General features: G+C 47.9%; 1 protein-coding gene across 1 annotated transcript in view; it reads left to right on the forward strand.

Moving 5' to 3' along the window:
• The window catches only part of LOC110493302 (dedicator of cytokinesis protein 3), a 359646-nt gene that overhangs the window by 254394 nt on the left and 83930 nt on the right, over positions 1 to 21322 (forward strand). The window contains exons 15-19 of the mRNA XM_036950940.1: positions 9637 to 9761; positions 12027 to 12189; positions 13677 to 13783; positions 14786 to 14957; positions 15568 to 15665. Coding sequence (XP_036806835.1) covers positions 9637 to 9761; positions 12027 to 12189; positions 13677 to 13783; positions 14786 to 14957; positions 15568 to 15665 — 665 coding nt within the window. The remainder of the gene's footprint in view (positions 1 to 9636; positions 9762 to 12026; positions 12190 to 13676; positions 13784 to 14785; positions 14958 to 15567; positions 15666 to 21322) is intronic.

Here is a 21322-nt window from a genome sequence, read left to right on the forward strand (position 1 = left end):
CTCCCCGGTGTCCATCTGGCCCCACCTCCCCGGTGTCCATCTGGCCCCTCCTCCCCGGTGTCCATCTGGTCCCTCCGGTCCCTCCTCCCTGGTGCCCATCTGGTCCCTCCTCCCCGGTGTCCATCTGGTCCCTCCGGTCCCTCCTCCCTGGTGTCCATCTGGTCCCTCCTCCCTGGTGTCCATCTGGTCCCTCCGGTCCCTCCTCCCTGGTGTCCATCTGGTCCCTCCTCCCCGGTGTCCATCTGGTCCCTCCTCCCCGGTGTCCATCTGGTCCCTCCTCCCCGGTGTCCATCTGGCCCAACCTCCCCGGTGTCCATCTGGCCCCACCTCCCCGGTGTTTATCTGGACCCTCCGGTCCCTCCTCCCTGGTGCCCATCTGGTCCCTCCTCACCGGTGTCCATCTGGTCCCTCCGGTCCCTCCGGTCCCTCCTCCCTGGTGTCCATCTGGTCCCTCCTCCCCGGTGTCCATCTGGTCCCTCCTCCCCGGTGTCCATCTGTCCCCACCTCCCCGGTGTCCATCTGGCCCCACCTCCCCGGTGTCCATCTGGCCCCTCCTCCCCGGTGTCCATCTGGTCCCTCCGGTCCCTCCTCCCCGGTGTCCATCTGGCCCCTCCTACCCGGTGTCCATCTGGTCCCTCCGGTCCCTCCTCCCCGGTGTTCATCTGGTCCCTCCTACCCGGTGTCCATCTGGTCCCTCCGGTCCCTCCTCCCCGGTGTCCATCTGGTCCCTCCTCCCCGGTGTCCATCTGGCCCCACCTCCCCGGTGTCCATCTGGCCCCACCTCCCCGGTGTCCATCTGGTCCCTCCGGTCCCTCCTCCCTGGTGCCCATCTGGTCCCTCCGGTCCCTCCTCCCTGGTGTCCATCTGGTCCCTCCTCCCCGGTGTCCATCTGGTCCCTCCTACCCGGTGTCCATCTGGTCCCTCCGGTCCCTCCTCCCCAGTGTCCATCTGATCCCTCCTCCCCGGTGTCCATCTGCCCCAACCTCCCCGGTGTCCATCTGGCCCCTCCTCCCCGGTGTCCATCTGGCCCCACCTCCCCGGTGTCCATCTGGTCCCTCCGGTCCCTCCTCCCTGGTGCCCATCTGGTCCCTCCTCCCCGGTATCCATCTGGTCCCTCCGGTCCCTCCTCCCTAGTGTCCATCTGGTCCCTCCTCCCTGGTGTCCATCTGGTCCCTCCTCCCCGGTGTCCATCTGGCCCCACCTCCCCGGTGTCCATCTGGCCCCTCCTCCCCGGTGTCCATCTGGTCCCTCCGGTCCCTCCTTCCTGGTGCCCATCTGGTCCCTCCTCCCCGGTGTCCATCTGGTCCCTCCGGTCCCTCCTCCCTGGTGTCCATCTGGTCCCTCCTCCCCGGTGTCCATCTGGCCCCACCTCCCCGGTGTCCATCTGGCCCCTCCTCCCCGGTGTCCATCTGGTCCCTCCGGTCCCTCCTCCCCGGTGTCCATCTGGCCCCTCCTCCCCGGTGTCCATCTGGTCCCTCCGGTCCCTCCTCCCTAGTGTCCATCTGGTCCCTCCTCCCTGGTGTCCATCTGGTCCCTCCTCCCCGGTGTCCATCTGGCCCCACCTCCCCGGTGTCCATCTGGAACCTCCTCCCCGGTGTCCATCTGGTCCCTCCGGTCCCTCCTCCCTGGTGCCCATCTGGTCCCTCCTCCCCGGTGTCCATCTGGTCCCTCCGGTCCCTCCTCCCTGGTGTCAATCTGGTCCCTCCTCCCTGGTGTCCATCTGGTCCCTCCTCCCCGGTGTCCATCTGGCCCCACTTCCCCGGTGTCCATCTGGCCCCACCTCCCCGGTGTCCATCTGGCCCCTCCTCCCCGGTGTCCATCTGGTCCCTCCGGTCCCTCCTCCCCGGTGTCCATCTGGCCCCTCCTACCCGGTGTCCATCTGGTCCCTCCGGTCCCTCCTCCCCGGTGTTTATCTGGTCCCTCCTACCCTTGTCCATCTGGTCCCTCCGGTCCCTCCTCCCCGGTGTCCATCTGGTCCCTCCTCCCCGGTGTCCATCTGGCCCCACCTCCCCGGTGTCCATCTGGCCCCACCTCCCCGGTGTCCATCTGGCCTCTCCTCCCCGGTGTCCATCTTGTCCCTCCGGTCCCTCCTCCCTGGTGCCCATCTGGTCCCTCCTCCCCGGTGTCCATCTGGTCCCTCCGGTCCCTCCTCCCTGGTGTCCATCTGGTCCCTCCTCCCCGGTGTCCATCTGGCCCCTCCTCCCCGGTGTCCATCTGGTCCCTCCGGTCCCTCCTCCCCGGTGTCCATCTGGCCCCTCCTACCCGGTGTCCATCTGGTCCCTCCGGTCCCTCCTCCCCGGTGTCCATCTGGTCACTCCTACCCGGTGTCCATCTGGTCCCTCCTCCCTGGTGTCCATCTTGTCCCTACTCCCTGGTGTCCATCTGGTCCCTCCTCCCCCGTGTCCATCTGGCCCCTCCTCCCCGGTGCCCATCTGGTCCCTCATCCCTGGTGCCCATCTGGTCCCTCCTCCACGGTGCCCATCTGGTCCCTCCTCCCTGGTGTCCATCTGGCCCCTCCTCCCCGGTATCCATCTGGCCCCTCCTCCCCGGTGTCCATCTGGTCCCTCCTCCCTGGTGTCCATTTGGTCCCTCCTCCCTGGTGTCCATCTGGTCCCTCCTCCCTGGTGTCCATCTGGCCCCTCCTACCTGGTGTCCATCTGGTCCCTCCTCCCTGGTGTCCATCTGGTCCCTCCTCCCTGGTGTCCATTTGGTCCCTCCTCCCTGGTGTCCATCTGGTCCCTCCTCCCTGGTGTCCATCTGGCCCCTCCTACCTGGTGTCCATCTGGCCCTTCCTCCCTGCCCCCTGCTCACCATAGAGACGGAGGTAAATTGGTGTAAGTGCAGCCCCTCTGTGCCCCTGCCTGACCCTTCCTCTACATTGCTCTGTCTGCCTGACTCTTCCTCTACATTGCTCTGTCTGCCTGACTCTTCCTCTACATTGCTCTGTCTGCCTGACCCTTCCTCTACATTTCTCTGTCTGCCTGACTCTTCCTCTACATTGCTCTGTCTGCCTGACTCTTCCTCTATATTGCTCTGTCTGCCTGAGTCTTCCTCTACATTTCTCTGTATGCCTGACGCTTCCTCTGCTTTGCCCGGTTGAGCAAACATAGGTTAATGTGATTAGCATGAGGTTGTAAGTAACAAGAACATTTCCCAGGACATAGACATATCTGATATGTACAGAAAGCTTAAATTCTTGTTAATCGTATTTACAGTAGCTACTACAGTGAAAGAATACCATGCTATTGTTTGAGGAGAGTGCACAGTTATGAACTTGAAAATGTATGAATAAACCAAGTAGGCACATCTGGGCAGTCATGATGCAACATTTTGAACAGTTATGTAATTGTTCATTGTAATAGTCAAACATTTTACACATACACTGCTCCCATCTAGTGGCCAAAATCTAAATTGCACCTGGGCTGCAATAATACCTTGGCCTTTCTCTTGTGTTTCAAAGATGGTACAATTATTAAAAAATTTTAAACGCATGTTTTTAAATGTTTTTAATTATCTTTGACCAGATCTAATGTGTTATATTCTCCTACATTCATTTCACATTTCCACACATTTCAAAGTGTTTCCTTTCAAATGGTATCAATAATATGCATATCCTTGTTTCAGGGCCTGAGCTACAGGCAGTTAGATTTAGTTGTGTCATTTTAGGTTCATAAAAAAAAGGGTCAGATTGTAGCGTGCAGAACATCATGAATTGAAACCAATTCAGTCTAGTATTAGTATTATTAGCCTAGTACTCAGCCCTACATCTAGCCTAGTACTCAGCCCTACATCTAGCCTAGTACTCAGCCCTACATCTAGCCTAGTACTCAGCCCTACATGGACACATCTAGCCTAGTATTAAGCCCTACATGGACACATGTAGCCTAGTACTCAGCCCTACATCTAGCCTAGTACTCAGCCCTATATCCTGCCTAGTACTCAGTCCTACATGCACACATCTAGCCTAGTACTCAGCCCTACATCTAGCCTAGTACTCAGCCCTACATCTAGCCTAGTACTCAGCCCTATATCCTGTCTAGTACTCAGCCCTACATCTAGCCTAGTACTCAGCCCTACATCTAGCCTAGTACTCAGCCCTACATGGACACATCTAGCCTAGTACTCAGCCCTACATCTAGCCTAGTACTCAGCCCTACATCTAGCCTAGTACTCAGCCCTACATGGACACATCTAGCCTAGTATTAAGCCCTACATCTAGCCTAGTACTCAGCCCTACATGGACACATCTAGCCTAGTACTCAACCCTACATCTAGCCTAGTACTCAGCCCTACATCTAGCCTAGTACTCAGCCCTACATGGACACATCTAGCCTAGTACTCAGCCCTACATGGACACATCTAGCCTAGTACTCAGCCCTACATGGACACATCTAGCCTAGTACTCAGCCCTACATGGACACATCTAGCCTAGTACTCAGCCCTACATGGACACATCTAGCCTAGTACTCAGCCCTACATCTAGTCTAGTATTCAGCCCTACATGGACACATCTAGCCTAGTACTCAGCCCTACATCTAGTCTAGTACTCAGCCCTACATCTAGTCTAGTACTCAGCCCTACATGGACACATCTAGCCTAGTACTCAGCCCTACATCTAGTCTAGTACTCAGCCCTACATGGACACATCTAGCCTAGTACTCAGTCCTACATGGACACATCTAGCCTAGTACTCAGCCCTACATCTAGCCTAGTACTCAGCCCTACATCTAGCCTAGTACTCAGCCCTACATCTAGCCTAGTACTCAGCCCTACATGGACACATCTAGCCTAGTATTAAGCCCTACATGGACACATGTAGCCTAGTACTCAGCCCTACATCTAGCCTAGTACTCAGCCCTATATCCTGCCTAGTACTCAGTCCTACATGCACACATCTAGCCTAGTACTCAGCCCTACATCTAGCCTAGTACTCAGCCCTACATCTAGCCTAGTACTCAGCCCTATATCCTGTCTAGTACTCAGCCCTACATCTAGCCTAGTACTCAGCCCTACATCTAGCCTAGTACTCAGCCCTACATCTAGCCTAGTACTCAGCCCTACATGGACACATCTAGCCTAGTATTAAGCCCTACATCTAGCCTAGTACTCAGCCCTACATCTAGCCTAGTACTCAGCCCCACATCTAGCCTAGTTTTCAGCCCTACATGGAAATATCTAGCCTAGTACTCAGCCCTACATGGACACATCTAGCCTAGTACTCAGCCCTACATGGACACATCTAGCCTAATACTCAACAAGTCATGTTTCAGTAGTGTCTGACTGACTCCTTCCTGCTACTGTAAAATAACCTGAAATAATCCGTGTTTGCCTGAGCATACACATGTGTGTGTGTGTGAGTCATGGGCAGCTAATGGGAAATGAAAGCTTTAATGGGGTCCGATCTGCTAAGACCCAGATACCATCGATCCACCATGTGACTGCAGCCACATATCATCTAGTGCTAGTCAAACTTAGTGCACTATATATATAGGGAATAGGGTTCCATAGGGCTCTGGTCTAAAGTAGTGCACTATATAGGGAATAGGGTTCCATAGGGCTCTGGTCTAAAGTAGTGCACTATATAGGGAATAGGGTTCCATAGGGCTCTGGTCTAAAGTAGTGCACTATATAGGGAATAGGGTTCCATAGGGCTCTGGTCTAAAGTAGGGCACTATATAGGGAATAGGGTTCCATAGGGCTCTGGTCTAAAGTAGGGCACTATATAGGGAATAGGGTTCCATAGGGCTCTGGTCTAAAGTAGGGCACTATATATAGGGAATAGGGTACCATTTAGGATGCACTACACAGAGGGCCTCCTGAGTGAGGTGGTGGTCTACAGCACTGCATCACAGTTGCTAGCTGTGCCATTAGAGATCCTGGTTTGACTCCAGGCTCTGTTGCAGCCGGCCGTTACCGGGAGATCAATGGGGCGGCGCACAATTGGTCCAGCGTCGTCCGGTTTAGGGGAGGGTTTGGCCGTCAGGGATGTCCTTGTCCCATCGCGAACTAGCGACTCCTGTGGCGGGCCGTGCGCAGTGCACGCTGACACGGCCACCAGGTGTACAGTGTTTCCTCTGACAAATTGGTGCGGCTGGCTTCCCGGATTAAGTGGGCATTGTGTCAGAGAAGCAGTGTGGCTTGGTTGGGTCGTGTTTCGGAGGACGCGTGGCTCTCGACCTTCGCCTCTCCCGAGTCCGTACGGGAGTTGCAGCGATGAGACAAGACTGTAACTACCAATTGGATAGAGAAAAACAGGATGCAGCCACTGACAGAGCCTCCCACCTAGCTTCTCCGGCATTCATATCATTTATTTAATATGAACACAGAAATACTAACGGACTGTGTTACAATGTCCCTAAGTGATATGCCATTGGATATTGGCACATAGCCACAGTCTAACCAGGCGTTGAAAGCAAACACAGTCTGTCTGTCTATCTTCACATTCATATTACCGTCATCATTCCTATACAATCTTTCCTCATATAGGGTAATCTCCTCCGGTGCCACGGATGCTTATGGGTATACAGTATATCTCCGTTTCCATTTGCTATCACATGAGGACTGTGAATGAGTGAGTGGAGGCTTTTCACATTCTACATTCTTTAAATGGGCAAGGTGGTATTTGGAGAAGATGAGATGGATTTGATGGGTGTTTGGATCGAGAGCGAGGTAAGCGAGAGGGGGAGAAACAGAGAGGCAGTGAGTTAGAGAGAGTGGGGCTGGGGAGAGCTAGATAAAGAGAGCGAGAGAAGACAGAAAGAGCAAGAGAACAGAGAACAGAGAGAGAGAACAGAGAACAGAGAGAGAGAGAGAACAGAGAACAGAGAGACAGAGAACAGAGAACAGAGAGAGAGAACAGAGAGAGAGAACAGAGAACAGAGAGAGAGAACAGAGAGACCATAGAGAGAGAGCACAGAGAACAGAGAACAGAGAGAGAACAGAGAGAGAACAGAGAACAGAGAGAGAGAGACCAGAGAGAGAGACCAGAGAGAGAGACCAGAGAGAGAGACCAGAGACCAGAGAGAGAGAACAGAGAGAGAGAGAGAGCACAGAGAAGCGGCAGAATACCTGACCACTGTGACTGACCCAAAATTAAGGAAAGCTTTGACTATGTACAGACTCAGTGAGCATAGCCTTGCTATTGAGAAAGGCCGCCGTAGGCAGACATGGCTCTGGCTCAGGCTATGTGCTCACTGCCCACAAAATGAGGTGGAAACTGAGCTGCACTTCCTAACCTCCTGCCCAATGTATGACCATATTAGAGAGACATATTTCCCTCAGATTACACAGATCCACAAAGAATTCGAAAACAAATCCACATTTGAAAAACTCCCATATCTACTGGGTGAAATTCCACAGTGTGCCATCACAGCAGCAAGATTTGTGACCTGTTGCCACGAGAAAAGGGCAACCAGTGAAGAACACACACCATTGTAAATACAACCCATATTTATGCTTATTTATTTTATCTTGTGTCCTTTAACCATTTGTACATTGTTAAAACACTGTGTATATATATAATATGACATTTGTAATGTCTTTACTGTTTTGAAACCTCTGTATGTGTAATGTTTACTGTTAATTTTTGTTGTTTTTCACTTTATATATTCACTTTGTATGTTGTCTACCTCACTTGCTTTGGCAATGTTAACACATGTTTCCCATGCCAATAAAGCCCTTGAATTGAATTGAATTGAATTGAATTGAATTGAGAGAGAGAGCACACAACAGAGAGTGATATTATGTAATAATGTGGTTAAACTGTAGTAATATTACTGTAATAATGTAGTTAAACTGTAATAATATTACTGTAATAATGTAGTTAAACTGTAATAATATTATGTAATAATGTAGTTAAAATGTAGTAATATTATGTAATAATGTAGTTAAAATGTAGTCATGTGGCTTCCTCATCTTTAATGCATCACTAAAACATCTAAAAGGGGTTTTCTGTGATGTTCGCTACTTGAGAAACACACATGTAAAACCCCTCTTACTGTACAATCTGTCTGTGATCCAGCCCACCAATCAATACACACTGTTCCTCTTAAAGACAATGGATGCTCATTGTTCCCAGCTTTTCAATATTAATGGTTAGTACCGTGTAGAACAGCAATCAGACTCACTGAATTCTGAGGAAGGAAAGCATCTCCTAAAAAATACCATTATCCATGGCAGAATATTCATTGATGTAGTATGTAATAACATCATGGAGATATAGAGATGTTTTACTCTAAGTAATATCTCCTTTTTAGAATCCGAAGCTTCTTAGACGTTACTGTACAATATCCACACACATCGTAGTCCCAACAGTTGATCTCTTGGTTTAGAACTCACCCATAGACAATGATGGATTGAGCTTCTAACATTCATTTTAACAGTCAAAAAAATATCTTAAGCTTTAGAACCAGGACGAAAAAAAGAAATGAGAGCATTGGCTATCACTCTGAATAGGATGGAGTGCGTGTGTGTGTTGACGCGTGTGTGTGTTTGTTTGTGTGTGTTGACGCGTGCGTCTGTTTGTGTGTGTGTGTGTTGACGTGTGTGTGTGTGTGTTGACGCGTGTGTGTGTGTGTGTTGACGCGTGTGTGTGTATGTGTGTATGTTCACGCATACGTGTGTGTATGTGTGTGTGTGTGTGTGTGTTTGTGTGTGTGTGTTTGTGTGTGTGTATGTTCATGTGTGTGTGTGTGTGTGTGTGTATGTGTGTGTGTGTGTGTATGTGTGTATGTGTGTGTGTGTATGTGTGTGTGTGTGTGTGTATGTGTGTGTGTGTGTGTGTGTGTGTGTGTGTGGATGTGTGTGTGTGGATGTGTGTGTGTGTGTGTGTGTGGATGTGTGTGTGTGGATGTGTGTGTGTGTGTGTGTGTGGATGTGTGTGTGTATGTGTGTGTGTGGATGTGTGTGTGTGTGTGTGTGTATGTGTGTGTGTGTGTGTGTGTGTGTATGTGGGTAAATAGGTCAACAGTTTCGAAAAGATCAATGATGTGTTTCGGCATCTAGCAGCACATCCAGGGGGTGGAGCATGTTAGCTGAGTGTTTACCCAGGGAAAAGGTCATGTTTTGGGAGGGGAAGTGAAGGAGAGGGATCAAATCAAATTGTATTTGTCACATACACATGGTTAGCAGATGTTAATGCGAGTGTAGCGAAATGCTTGATGGATCTCTGGAGGTGGAAGATCTGGGTGTAAACTCTACTCTCACAGCCTCTCTCTACCACAGCCTCTCTCTACCACAGCCTCTCTCTACCACAGCCTCTCTCTACCAGCCGGAATCACTGTTATGTCATAGACAGAAGCGTCATGTCTTACAAGGCCTATGCAACAGACACTACTTTGACCAACCAATCTACGGAAAGTGAAATAATTTCAGTCATTTTTTGTATTTTTTTTTTTACCAACAACCCAAAGTTGAGCCCCTTGATGTAAATTGGGTGTGTCTGTCTAATCTCCCCAGGTGACATCCGTAACGACCTGTACCTCGTCTGTCTAATCTCCCCAGGTGACATCCGTAACGACCTGTACCTCGTCTGTCTAATCTCCCCAGGTGACATCCGTAACGACCTGTACCTCGTCTGTCTAATCTCCCCAGGTGACATCCGTAACGACCTGTACCTCGTCTGTCTAATCTCCCCAGGTGACATCCGTAACGACCTGTACCTCACCTTGGAAAGAGGAGACTTTGAGAGGGGAGGCAAGAGTGTCCAGAAGAACATTGAGGTCACCGTCTACGTGCTCTTCGCAGACGGAGAAATACTCAAAGTAGGTGTTTTTTTTCCTGATGGAGAAATACTCAAAGTAGGTGTTTTTTTTCCTGATGGAGAAATACTCAAAGTAGGTGTTTTTTTTCCTGATGGAGAAATACTCAAAGTAGGGTTTTTTTTTTCCAGACGGAGAAATACTCAAAGTAGGTTTTTTCTTTCTTCCTGAAGACCTTAATAAAACGTCAGGCGACTTTACGAATATGTTTTATACACTAAACAAAAAATCTATAAACGCAACGTTTATATACGTTGAGCTGAAATTAAAGATGCCAGATATTTTCCCACAAAAAGCGTATTTCTCTAAAATGTTGTGAACAAATTTGTTTACATCCCTGCTAGTGAGCATTTCTCTTTAGCCAAGATAATTCATCCACCTGACAGGTGTGGCATATCAAGAAGTTGATTAAACAGCATGATCTTTACACAGGTGCACCTTGTGCTGGAAACAATAAAAGTCCACTCTTAAACACAATGCCACAGATGTCTCAAGTTTTGAGGGAGCAGTGCAGTTGGCATGCTTTTATTTTTTCCAGCACAAGGTGCACCTGTGTAAAGATCATAGGAAGAGATGTTGCCAGATAATTTAATGTTCATTTCTCTACCATAAACCGCCTTCAACGTTGTTTTAGACAATTTTGCAGTGCGTCCTGCCGGCCTCATAACCACAGAGCACGTGTAACCACGGCAGCTCAGGACCTCCACATCCGGCTTCTTCACCTGCGGGTTTGTTTGAGACCAGCTCCTCGGACAGCTGATGAAACTGTGGGTTTACAAAACCAAAGAATTTCTTCAGAAACTGTCTCAGAGAAGCTCATCATCCTCACCAGAGTCTTGAAGTTCGGCGTCGTAAGCTCACCTCCGATGGTCATTGACACAGAGATATCGTGATGAGATCCCGAGGCCCATTGTCGTGCCATTCATCCTCCTCCATCACCTCATGTTTCAAGCATGATAATACATGGCCCAATGTCACAAGGATCTGTACACAATTCCTGGAAGCTGAAAATGTCCCAGTTCTTCCATGGCCTGCATTCTCTCCAGACATGTCACCCATTGAGCATGTTTGGGATGCTCTGGATCGACGTGTACGACAGTGTATTCCAGTTCCCGCCAATATACAGCAACTTCACACAGCAATTGAAACAATTGAAGAGAAGTGGGAGGACAAATTTCCAAAGTCCACAACCAACATCCTGATCAACTGTTACAACTTCTAACAATGGTGAGTGGAGGAGTCAAGCGCAGAGAGCAGGTAATTCAGTACGTGGATATTTTATTCCATAGACTGTGGAGCCACGACATGCAAAACACCAGGGCGCATGAAACAACCCGTCCCAAAATACAACGGACTAAAACTGTCCGAAAAAACACTCATACACTAGATAACAGAAAACAAGCCCGCACAAATACCCAGCGGGCCTAGTGCCCTTAAATAGCCTACAAACAAACACTAACTCAAAACAGGTGTACCCAATTACCCAATAAACAGAAACAAACGGAAAGGGAATCGATGGCAGCTAATAGGCCGGCGCCAACGACCGCCGAGCGCCCCCCCGAACAGGAAGAGGCACCATCTTCGGCGAGATTCGTGACATCAACTCTACGCGAAAGAGATTTGACGCCTTACAGGAGGCTAACAGACTGGTTTAATTTTTTTTAAAGGTATCTGTGACCAACAGAATAAACTTTCAATGTTCTTGAAATTGTCCGGATTGACTGACCTTCATGTCTGAAAGTAGTGATGGACTGTTGTTTCTCTTTGCTTATTTGAGCTGTTCTTGCCATAATATGGACTTTTACCAAATAGGCCTGTCTTCTGTATACCACCCCTAACTTGTCACAACACAAGTGATTGGCTCAAACGCATTAAGAAGGAAAGAAATTCCACAAATGAACTTTTAACAAGACACACCTGTTAATTGAAATGCATTCCAGGTGACTACCTCATGAAGCTGGTTGAGAGAATGCCAAGAGTGTGCAAAGCTGTCATCAAAGCAAAGGGTGGCTATATGAAAAATCTCAAACATAAATATATTTTGATTTGTTTAACACTTTTTTGGTTACTACATGATTCCATATGTGTTATTTCATAGTTTTGATGTCTTCACTATTATTCTATAAACGTAGAAAATAGTAGAAATAAAGGAAAGCCCTGGAGTAGGTGCGTCCAAAGTTTGGACTGGTACTGTATGTGAAACAATCTAAATAGTTGTATGGTGTCCGTGTGTGTCTGTATCAATATGTACTTACCTGTTCTTCTCAGGACTGTATCAGCCTGGGCAGTGGTGAGCCCCACATCAGTGAACATCGCTCATTTGTCCTCTACCACAACAACAGCCCCCGTTGGAGCGAGGTGGTTAAACTACCCATCCCCATAGACCGCTTCAGAGGGTCACACCTACGCTTCGAGTTCAGACACTGCTCCAGTGAGTACCGGCCTGGTCTCTACATTCAGACACTGCTCCAGTGAGTACCGGCCTGGTCTCTACATTCAGACACTACTCCAGTGAGTACCGGCCTGGTCACTACATTCAGACACTACTCCAGTGAGTACCGGCCTGGTCACTACATTCAGACACTGCTCCAGTGAGTACCGGCCTGGTCACTACATTCAGACACTGCTCCAGTGAGTACCGGCCTGGTCACTACATTCAGACACTGCTCCAGTGAGTACCGGCCTGGTCACTACATTCAGACACTGCTCCAGTGAGTACCGGCCTGGTCTCTACATTCAGACACTGCTCCAGTGAGTACCGGCCTGGTCACTACATTCAGACACTGCTCCAGTGAGTACCGGCCTGGTCACTACATTCAGACACTGCTCCAGTGAGTACCGGCCTGGTCACTACATTCAGACACTGCTCCAGTGAGTACCGGCCTGGTCACTACATTCAGACACTGCTCCAGTGAGTACCGGCCTGGTCTCTACATTCAGACACTGCTCCAGTGAGTACCGGCCTGGTCACTACATTCAGACACTGCTCCAGTGAGTACCGGCCTGGTCACTACATTCAGACACTGCTCCAGTGAGTAACGGCCTGGTCACTACATTCAGACACTGCTCCAGTGAGAACTGGCCTGGTCTCTACATTCAGACACTGCTCCTGTGAGTACCGGCCTGGTCTCTACATTCAGACACTGCTCCAGTGAGTACTGGCCTGGTCTCTACATTCAGACACTGCTCCTGTGAGTAACGACCTGGTCTCTACATTCAGACACTGCTCCAGTGAGTACTGGCCTGGTCTCTACATTCAGACACTGCTCCTGTGAGTACCGGCCTGGTCTCTACATTCAGACACTGCTCCTGTGAGTACCGACCTGGTCTCTACATTCAGACACTGCTCCTGTGAGTACCGACCTGGTCTCTACATTCAGACACTGCTCCAGTGAGTACCGACCTGGTCTCTACATTCAGACACTGCTCCAGTGAGTACCGGCCTGGTCTCTACATTCAGACACTGATCCAGTGAGTACCGGCCTGGTCTCTACATTCAGACACTGCTCCAGTGAGTACCGGCCTGGTCACTACATTCAGACACTGCTCCAATGAGTACCGGCCTGGTCTCTACATTCAGACACTGCTCCTGTGAGTACCGACCTGGTCTCTACATTCAGACACTGCTCCAGTGAGTACCTGCCTGTTTTCTAGATCGGTATGCACTGTGCTACTCTTTTGTTGTAATGTTCCTTCAAGTGGTTCAGCTAGGTATAGTCACGGTCTAGAGAAAATGTTCAGCGACTCTTGAAGTTGAAGATTCACTTCAGTAGTTCTTATTGGGTAGCAGTAGTATTGTTTTTCCTTAGTACTAGGCTTGTCACCAGACCTGTAGCTTTGGTACTTAAGGGCGGACGGCTGGGTTACAGAGATCAAATGATTGACGATCTCTCTCTGTTCTTCCTCTCTTCTCTACAGCCAAAGACAAGGGGGAGAAGAAGCTGTTTGGTTTTGCCTTCACACCACTGATGAGAGAGGACGGGACAACGCTGTCAGACGAGAGTCACGAGCTCTTTGTGTACAAGGTTAGTCAGGAGGCTGTTCTCTCTGTCTTTTTGTCTCCATCACAATCTCTCTCTGTCTCTCTGTCCCCACCACAATCTGTCTCTCTATCTCTCTGTCTCTCAGTCTCTCTGTCTCCACCACAATCCTTCACAATCAGTTATGACATAGTCTGTCCTCTCAGTCTCTCTGTCCCCATCACAATCTGTCACAATCAGTTATGACATAGTCTGTCCTCTCAGTCTCTCTGTCCCCACCACAATCTGTCACAATCAGTTATGACATAGTCTGTCCTCTCAGTCTCTCTGTCCCCATCACAATCTGTCACAATCAGTTATGACATAGTCTGTCCTCTCAGTCTCTCTGTCCCCACCACAATCTGTCACAATCAGTTATGACATAGTCTGTCCTCTCAGTCTCTCTGTCCCCACCACAATCTGTCACAATCAGTTATGACATAGTCTGTCCTCTCAGTCTCTCTGTCCCCACCACAATCTGTCACAATCAGTTATGACATAGTCTGTCCTCTCAGTCTCTCTGTCCCCACCACAATCTGTCACAATCAGTTATGACATAGTCTGTCCTCTCAGGCCAGTTTTTGTTTTGCGGTTTCATTTGCCAGGCTATGATCACTAATTCTGTGATTAGGTTCTTCTTTGTTTGGGGTCTTCTACAGGTTAAGTATTCAGCTAAAGTGTAGTCCGGTAGCATTACATCTTTCTCTGATCTACAACCTGATCTCTCTCTCTCTCTCTCTCTCTCTCTCTCTCTCTCTCTCTCTCTCTTTCTCTATCTCTCTCCCTGTCTCTGTTCCTGTCTCTCTCTCTCTCTCTCTCTCTCTCTCTCTCTCTCTCTCTCTCTCTCTCTGTCTCTGTTCCTGTCTTTCTCTCTCTCTCTCTCTCTCTCTCTCTCTCTCTCTCTCTCTCTCTATCTCTGTCTCTGTTCCTGTCTTTCTCTCTCTCTCTCTCTGTCTCTGTTCCTGTCTTTCTCTCTCTCTCTCTCTCTCTCTCCCTCCCTCTCTCCAGTGTGATGAGAATGCTACGTTCAGTAACCATGCGTTGTACCTGGGTCTGCCCTGCTGTAAGGAGGACTTCAACGGCTGTCCCAACATTCCCTCCAGCCTCATCTTCCAACGCAGCACCAAGGAGACCCTCTGGATCTCCACACAGCTCTCCTCCACCAAGCTCACACAGAATGGTAGGTCTCTTCTCCTCCACCAAGCTCACACAGAATGGTAGGTCTCTTCTCCTCCACCAAGCTCACACAGAATGGTAGGTCTCTTCTCCTCCACCAAGCTCACACAGAATGGTAGGTCTCTTCTCCTCCACCAAGCTCACACAGAATGGTAGGTATCTTCTCCTCCACCAAGCTCACACAGAATGGTAGGTCTCTTCTCCTCCACCAAGCTCACACAGAATGGTAGGTCTCTTCTCCTCCACCAAGCTCACACAGAATGGTAGGTCTCTTCTCCTCCACCAAGCTCACACAGAATGGTAGGTATCTTCTCCTCCACCAAGCTCACACAGAATGGTAGGTCTCTTCACCTCCCCTCTCATCTCCCCTCCCCTGCTCTCCTCTCCTCTCCTCTCCCCTCCCCTCTATTCCTCTCCTCTCCTCTCCCCTCTCCTTTCCTCTCCTCTTTTCCCCTCTCCTCTCCTCTCTTTCCCTCTCCTATCCTCTCCCCTGCTCTCCTCCCCTCTCCCCTCCCCTTTTGTCAGCCAAGTTGATCTTGATCTAATTTCGATTTTTGTTAGATTCCAATCCCGATTCTGATTCCTTTTTTTTCGATTCCAATTCCGATTCACAGTGGACCTGCTTGCGTTGTTGAAGTGGAAGGCCCACCCTGACAGAGTGATGGACATCCTGGGGAGACTACGTCATGTCAGTGGAGAGGAGATCGTCAAGGTCGGACAGACTTACTGATACACCTTTACCATCTACACGATCTATGAAATGTACAGCCTCATGTTCAACCACCACATGTTCAACCACCACATGTTCAACAACCACATGTTCAACCACATGTTCAACCACCACATGTTCAACAACCACATGTTCAACCACATGTTCAACAACCACATGTTCAACCACCACATGTTCAACAACCACATGTTCAACAACCACATGTTCAACCACCACATGTTCAACCACCACATGTTCAACCACCACATGTTCAACAACCACATGTTCAACCACCACATGTTCAACCACCACATGTTCAACAACCACATGTTCAACCACCACATGTTCAACCACCACATGTTCAACCACCACATGTTCAACCACCACATGTTCAACAACCACATGTTCAACAACCACATGTTCAACAACCACATGTTCAACCACCACATGTTCAACCACCACATGTTCAACCACATGTTCAACCACCACATGTTCAACAACCACATGTTCAACAACCACATGTTCAACAACCACATGTTCAACAACCACATGTTCAACCACATGTTCAACCACCACATGTTCAACCACATGTTCAACCACCACATGTTCAACAACCACATGTTCAACAACCACATGTTCAACCACATGTTCAACCACCACATGTTCAACAACCACATGTTCAACAACCACATGTTCAACCACCACATGTTCAACCACCACATGTTCAACCACCACATGTTCAACAACCACATGTTCAACAACCACATGTTCAACCACATGTTCAACCACCACATGTTCAACCACATGTTCAACCACATGTTCAACCACCACATGTTCAACCACCACATGTTCAACCACCACATGTTCAACCACATGTTCAACCACATGTTCAACCACATGTTCAACCACCACATGTTCAACAACCACATGTTCAACCACATGTTCAACCACCACATGTTCAACCACCACATGTTCAACAACCACATGTTCAACCACCACATGTTCAACAACCACATGTTCAACCACCACATGTTCAACAACCACATGTTCAACCACATGTTCAACAACCACATGTTCAACAACCACATGTTCAACCACCACATGTTCAACAACCACATGTTCAACAACCACATGTTCAACCACATGTTCAACAACCACATGTTCAACCACCACATGTTCAACCACATGTTCAACAACCACATGTTCAACAACCACATGTTCAACCACCACATGTTCAACCACATGTTCAACAACCACATGTTCAACCACCACATGTTCAACCACCACATGTTCAACCACCACATGTTCAACCACCACATGTTCAACCACCACATGTTCAACCACCACATGTTCAACCACCACATGTTCAACCACCACATGTTCAACAACCACATGTTCAACCACCACATGTTCAACCACATGTTCAACAACCACATGTTCAACAACCACATGTTCAACCACCACATGTTCAACCACATGTTCAACAACCACATGTTCAACAACCACATGTTCAACAACCACATGTTCAACCACCACATGTTCAACCACCACATGTTCAACAACCACATGTTCAACCACATGTTCAACAACCACATGTTCAACCACCACATGTTCAACAACCACATGTTCAACAACCACATGTTCAACCACCACATGTTCAACCACATGTTCAACAACCACATGTTCAACAACCACATGTTCAACAACCACATGTTCAACCACCACATGTTCAACCACCACATGTTCAACCACATGTTCAACAACCACATGTTCAACAACCACATGTTCAACAACCACATGTTCAACCACCACATGTTCAACCACCACATGTTCAACCACATGTTCAACAACCACATGTTCAACAACCACATGTTCAACAACCACATGTTCAACCACCACATGTTCAACCACCACATGTTCAACCACCACATGTTCAACCACCACATGTTCAACAACCACATGTTCAACCACCACATGTTCAACCACCACATGTTCAACCACCACATGTTCAACCACCACATGTTCAACAACCACATGTTCAACAACCACATGTTCAACAACCACATGTTCAACAACCACATGTTCAACAACCACATGTTCAACAACCACATGTTCAACAACCACATGTTCAACAACCACATGTTCAACCACCACATGTTCAACCACATGTTCAACCACATGTTCAACCACCACATGTTCAACCACATGTTCAACCACCACATGTTCAACAACCACATGTTCAACAACCACATGTTCAACAACCACATGTTCAACCACCACATGTTCAACCACCACATGTTCAACCACATGTTCAACCACATGTTCAACCACCACATGTTCAACAACCACATGTTCAACAACCACATGTTCAACCACCACATGTTCAACAACCACATGTTCAACAGCCACATGTTCAACAACCACATGTTCAACAACCACATGTTCAACCACCACATGTTCAACCACCACATGTTCAACCACCACATGTTCAACAACCACATGTTCAACCACCACATGTTCAACCACATGTTCAACAACCACATGTTCAACAACCACATGTTCAACCACCACATGTTCAACAACCACATGTTCAACCACCACATGTTCAACCACCACATGTTCAACAACCACATGTTCAACAACCACATGTTCAACCACCACATGTTCAACCACCACATGTTCAACCACCACATGTTCAACAACCACATGTTCAACAACCACATGTTCAACAGCCACATGTTCAACAACCACATGTTCAACAACCACATGTTCAACCACCACATGTTCAACCACCACATGTTCAACCACCACATGTTCAACCACCACATGTTCAACCACATGTTCAACAACCACATGTTCAACAACCACATGTTCAACAACCACATGTTCAACAACCACATGTTCAACAACCACATGTTCAACCACCACATGTTCAACCACATGTTCAACCACATGTTCAACCACCACATGTTCAACCACATGTTCAACCACCACATGTTCAACAACCACATGTTCAACCACCACATGTTCAACCACCACATGTTCAACAACCACATGTTCAACAACCACATGTTCAACAACCACATGTTCAACCACCACATGTTCAACCACCACATGTTCAACCACATGTTCAACCACATGTTCAACCACCACATGTTCAACAACCACATGTTCAACAACCACATGTTCAACCACCACATGTTCAACAACCACATGTTCAACAACCACATGTTCAACAACCACATGTTCAACCACCACATGTTCAACCACCACATGTTCAACCACCACATGTTCAACAACCACATGTTCAACCACCACATGTTCAACCACATGTTCAACAACCACATGTTCAACCACCACATGTTCAACCACCACATGTTCAACCACCACATGTTCAACAACCACATGTTCAACAGCCACATGTTCAACAACCACATGTTCAACAACCACATGTTCAACAACCACATGTTCAACAGCCACATGTTCAACAACCACATGTTCAACAACCACATGTTCAACCACCACATGTTCAACCACCACATGTTCAACCACCACATGTTCAACAACCACATGTTCAACCACCACATGTTCAACCACATGTTCAACCACCACATGTTCAACAACCACATGTTCAACAACCACATGTTCAACAACCACATGTTCAACCACCACATGTTCAACCACCACATGTTCAACCACATGTTCAACCACATGTTCAACCACCACATGTTCAACAACCACATGTTCAACAACCACATGTTCAACCACCACATGTTCAACAGCCACATGTTCAACAACCACATGTTCAACAACCACATGTTCAACCACCACATGTTCAACCACCACATGTTCAACCACATGTTCAACCACATGTTCAACCCAACCACCACATGTTCAACAACCACATGTTCAACAACCACATGTTCAACAACCACATGTTCAACAACCACATGTTCAACAACCACATGTTCAACCACATGTTCAACCACCACATGTTCAACAACCACATGTTCAACCACCACATGTTCAACCACCACATGTTCAACCACCACATGTTCAACCACCACATGTTCAACCACCACATGTTCAACCACCACATGTTCAACAACCACATGTTCAACAACCACATGTTCAACAACCACATGTTCAACCACATGTTCAACCACCACATGTTCAACAACCACATGTTCAACAACCACATGTTCAACCACCACATGTTCAACAGCCACATGTTCAACAACCACATGTTCAACAACCACATGTTCAACCACCACATGTTCAACCACCACATGTTCAACCACCACATGTTCAACCACCACATGTTCAACAACCACATGTTCAACCACCACATGTTCAACCACCACATGTTCAACCACCACATGTTCAACAACCACATGTTCAACCACCACATGTTCAACAACCACATGTTCAACCACCACATGTTCAACCACCACATGTTCAACAACCACATGTTCAACAACCACATGTTCAACAACCACATGTTCAACCACATGTTCAACAACCACATGTTCAACAACCACATGTTCAACCACCACATGTTCAACAGCCACATGTTCAACAACCACATGTTCAACAACCACATGTTCAACCACCACATGTTCAACCACCACATGTTCAACCACCACATGTTCAACAACCACATGTTCAACCACCACATGTTCAACAACCACATGTTCAACCACCACATGTTCAACCACCACATGTTCAACAACCACATGTTCAACAACCACATGTTCAACAACCACATGTTCAACCACCACATGTTCAACCACCACATGTTCAACAACCACATGTTCAACAGCCACATGTTCAACAACCACATGTTCAACCACCACATGTTCAACAACCACATGTTCAACAACCACATGTTCAACAACCACATGTTCAACAACCACATGTTCAACAACCACATGTTCAACCACCACATGTTCAACCACCACATGTTCAACAACCACATGTTCAACCACATGTTCAACCACCACATGTTCAACCACATGTTCAACCACATGTTCAACCACCACATGTTCAACCACATGTTCAACCACCACATGTTCAACCACCACATGTTCAACCACCACATGTTCAACCACCACATGTTCAACCACCACATGTTCAACCACCACATGTTCAACCACCACATGTTCAACAACCACATGTTCAACCACCACATGTTCAACCACCACATGTTCAACAACCACATGTTCAACAACCACATGTTCAACAACCACATGTTCAACCACCACATGTTCAACCACCACATGTTCAACCACCACATGTTCAACAACCACATGTTCAACCACCACATGTTCAACCACATGTTCAACAACCACATGTTCAACAACCACATGTTCAACCACCACATGTTCAACAACCACATGTTCAACAACCACATGTTCAACCACCACATGTTCAACCACCACATGTTCAACCACCACATGTTCAACCACCACATGTTCAACAACCACATGTTCAACCACCACATGTTCAACAGCCACATGTTCAACAACCACATGTTCAACAACCACATGTTCAACCACCACATGTTCAACCACCACATGTTCAACAGCCACATGTTCAACCACCACATGTTCAACAACCACATGTTCAACCACCACATGTTCAACAACCACATGTTCAAC

The sequence above is a fragment of the Oncorhynchus mykiss genome, chromosome 17 (assembly GCF_013265735.2).
Source record: "Oncorhynchus mykiss isolate Arlee chromosome 17, USDA_OmykA_1.1, whole genome shotgun sequence".
NCBI classification, from domain to species: Eukaryota; Metazoa; Chordata; class Actinopteri; order Salmoniformes; family Salmonidae; genus Oncorhynchus; species Oncorhynchus mykiss.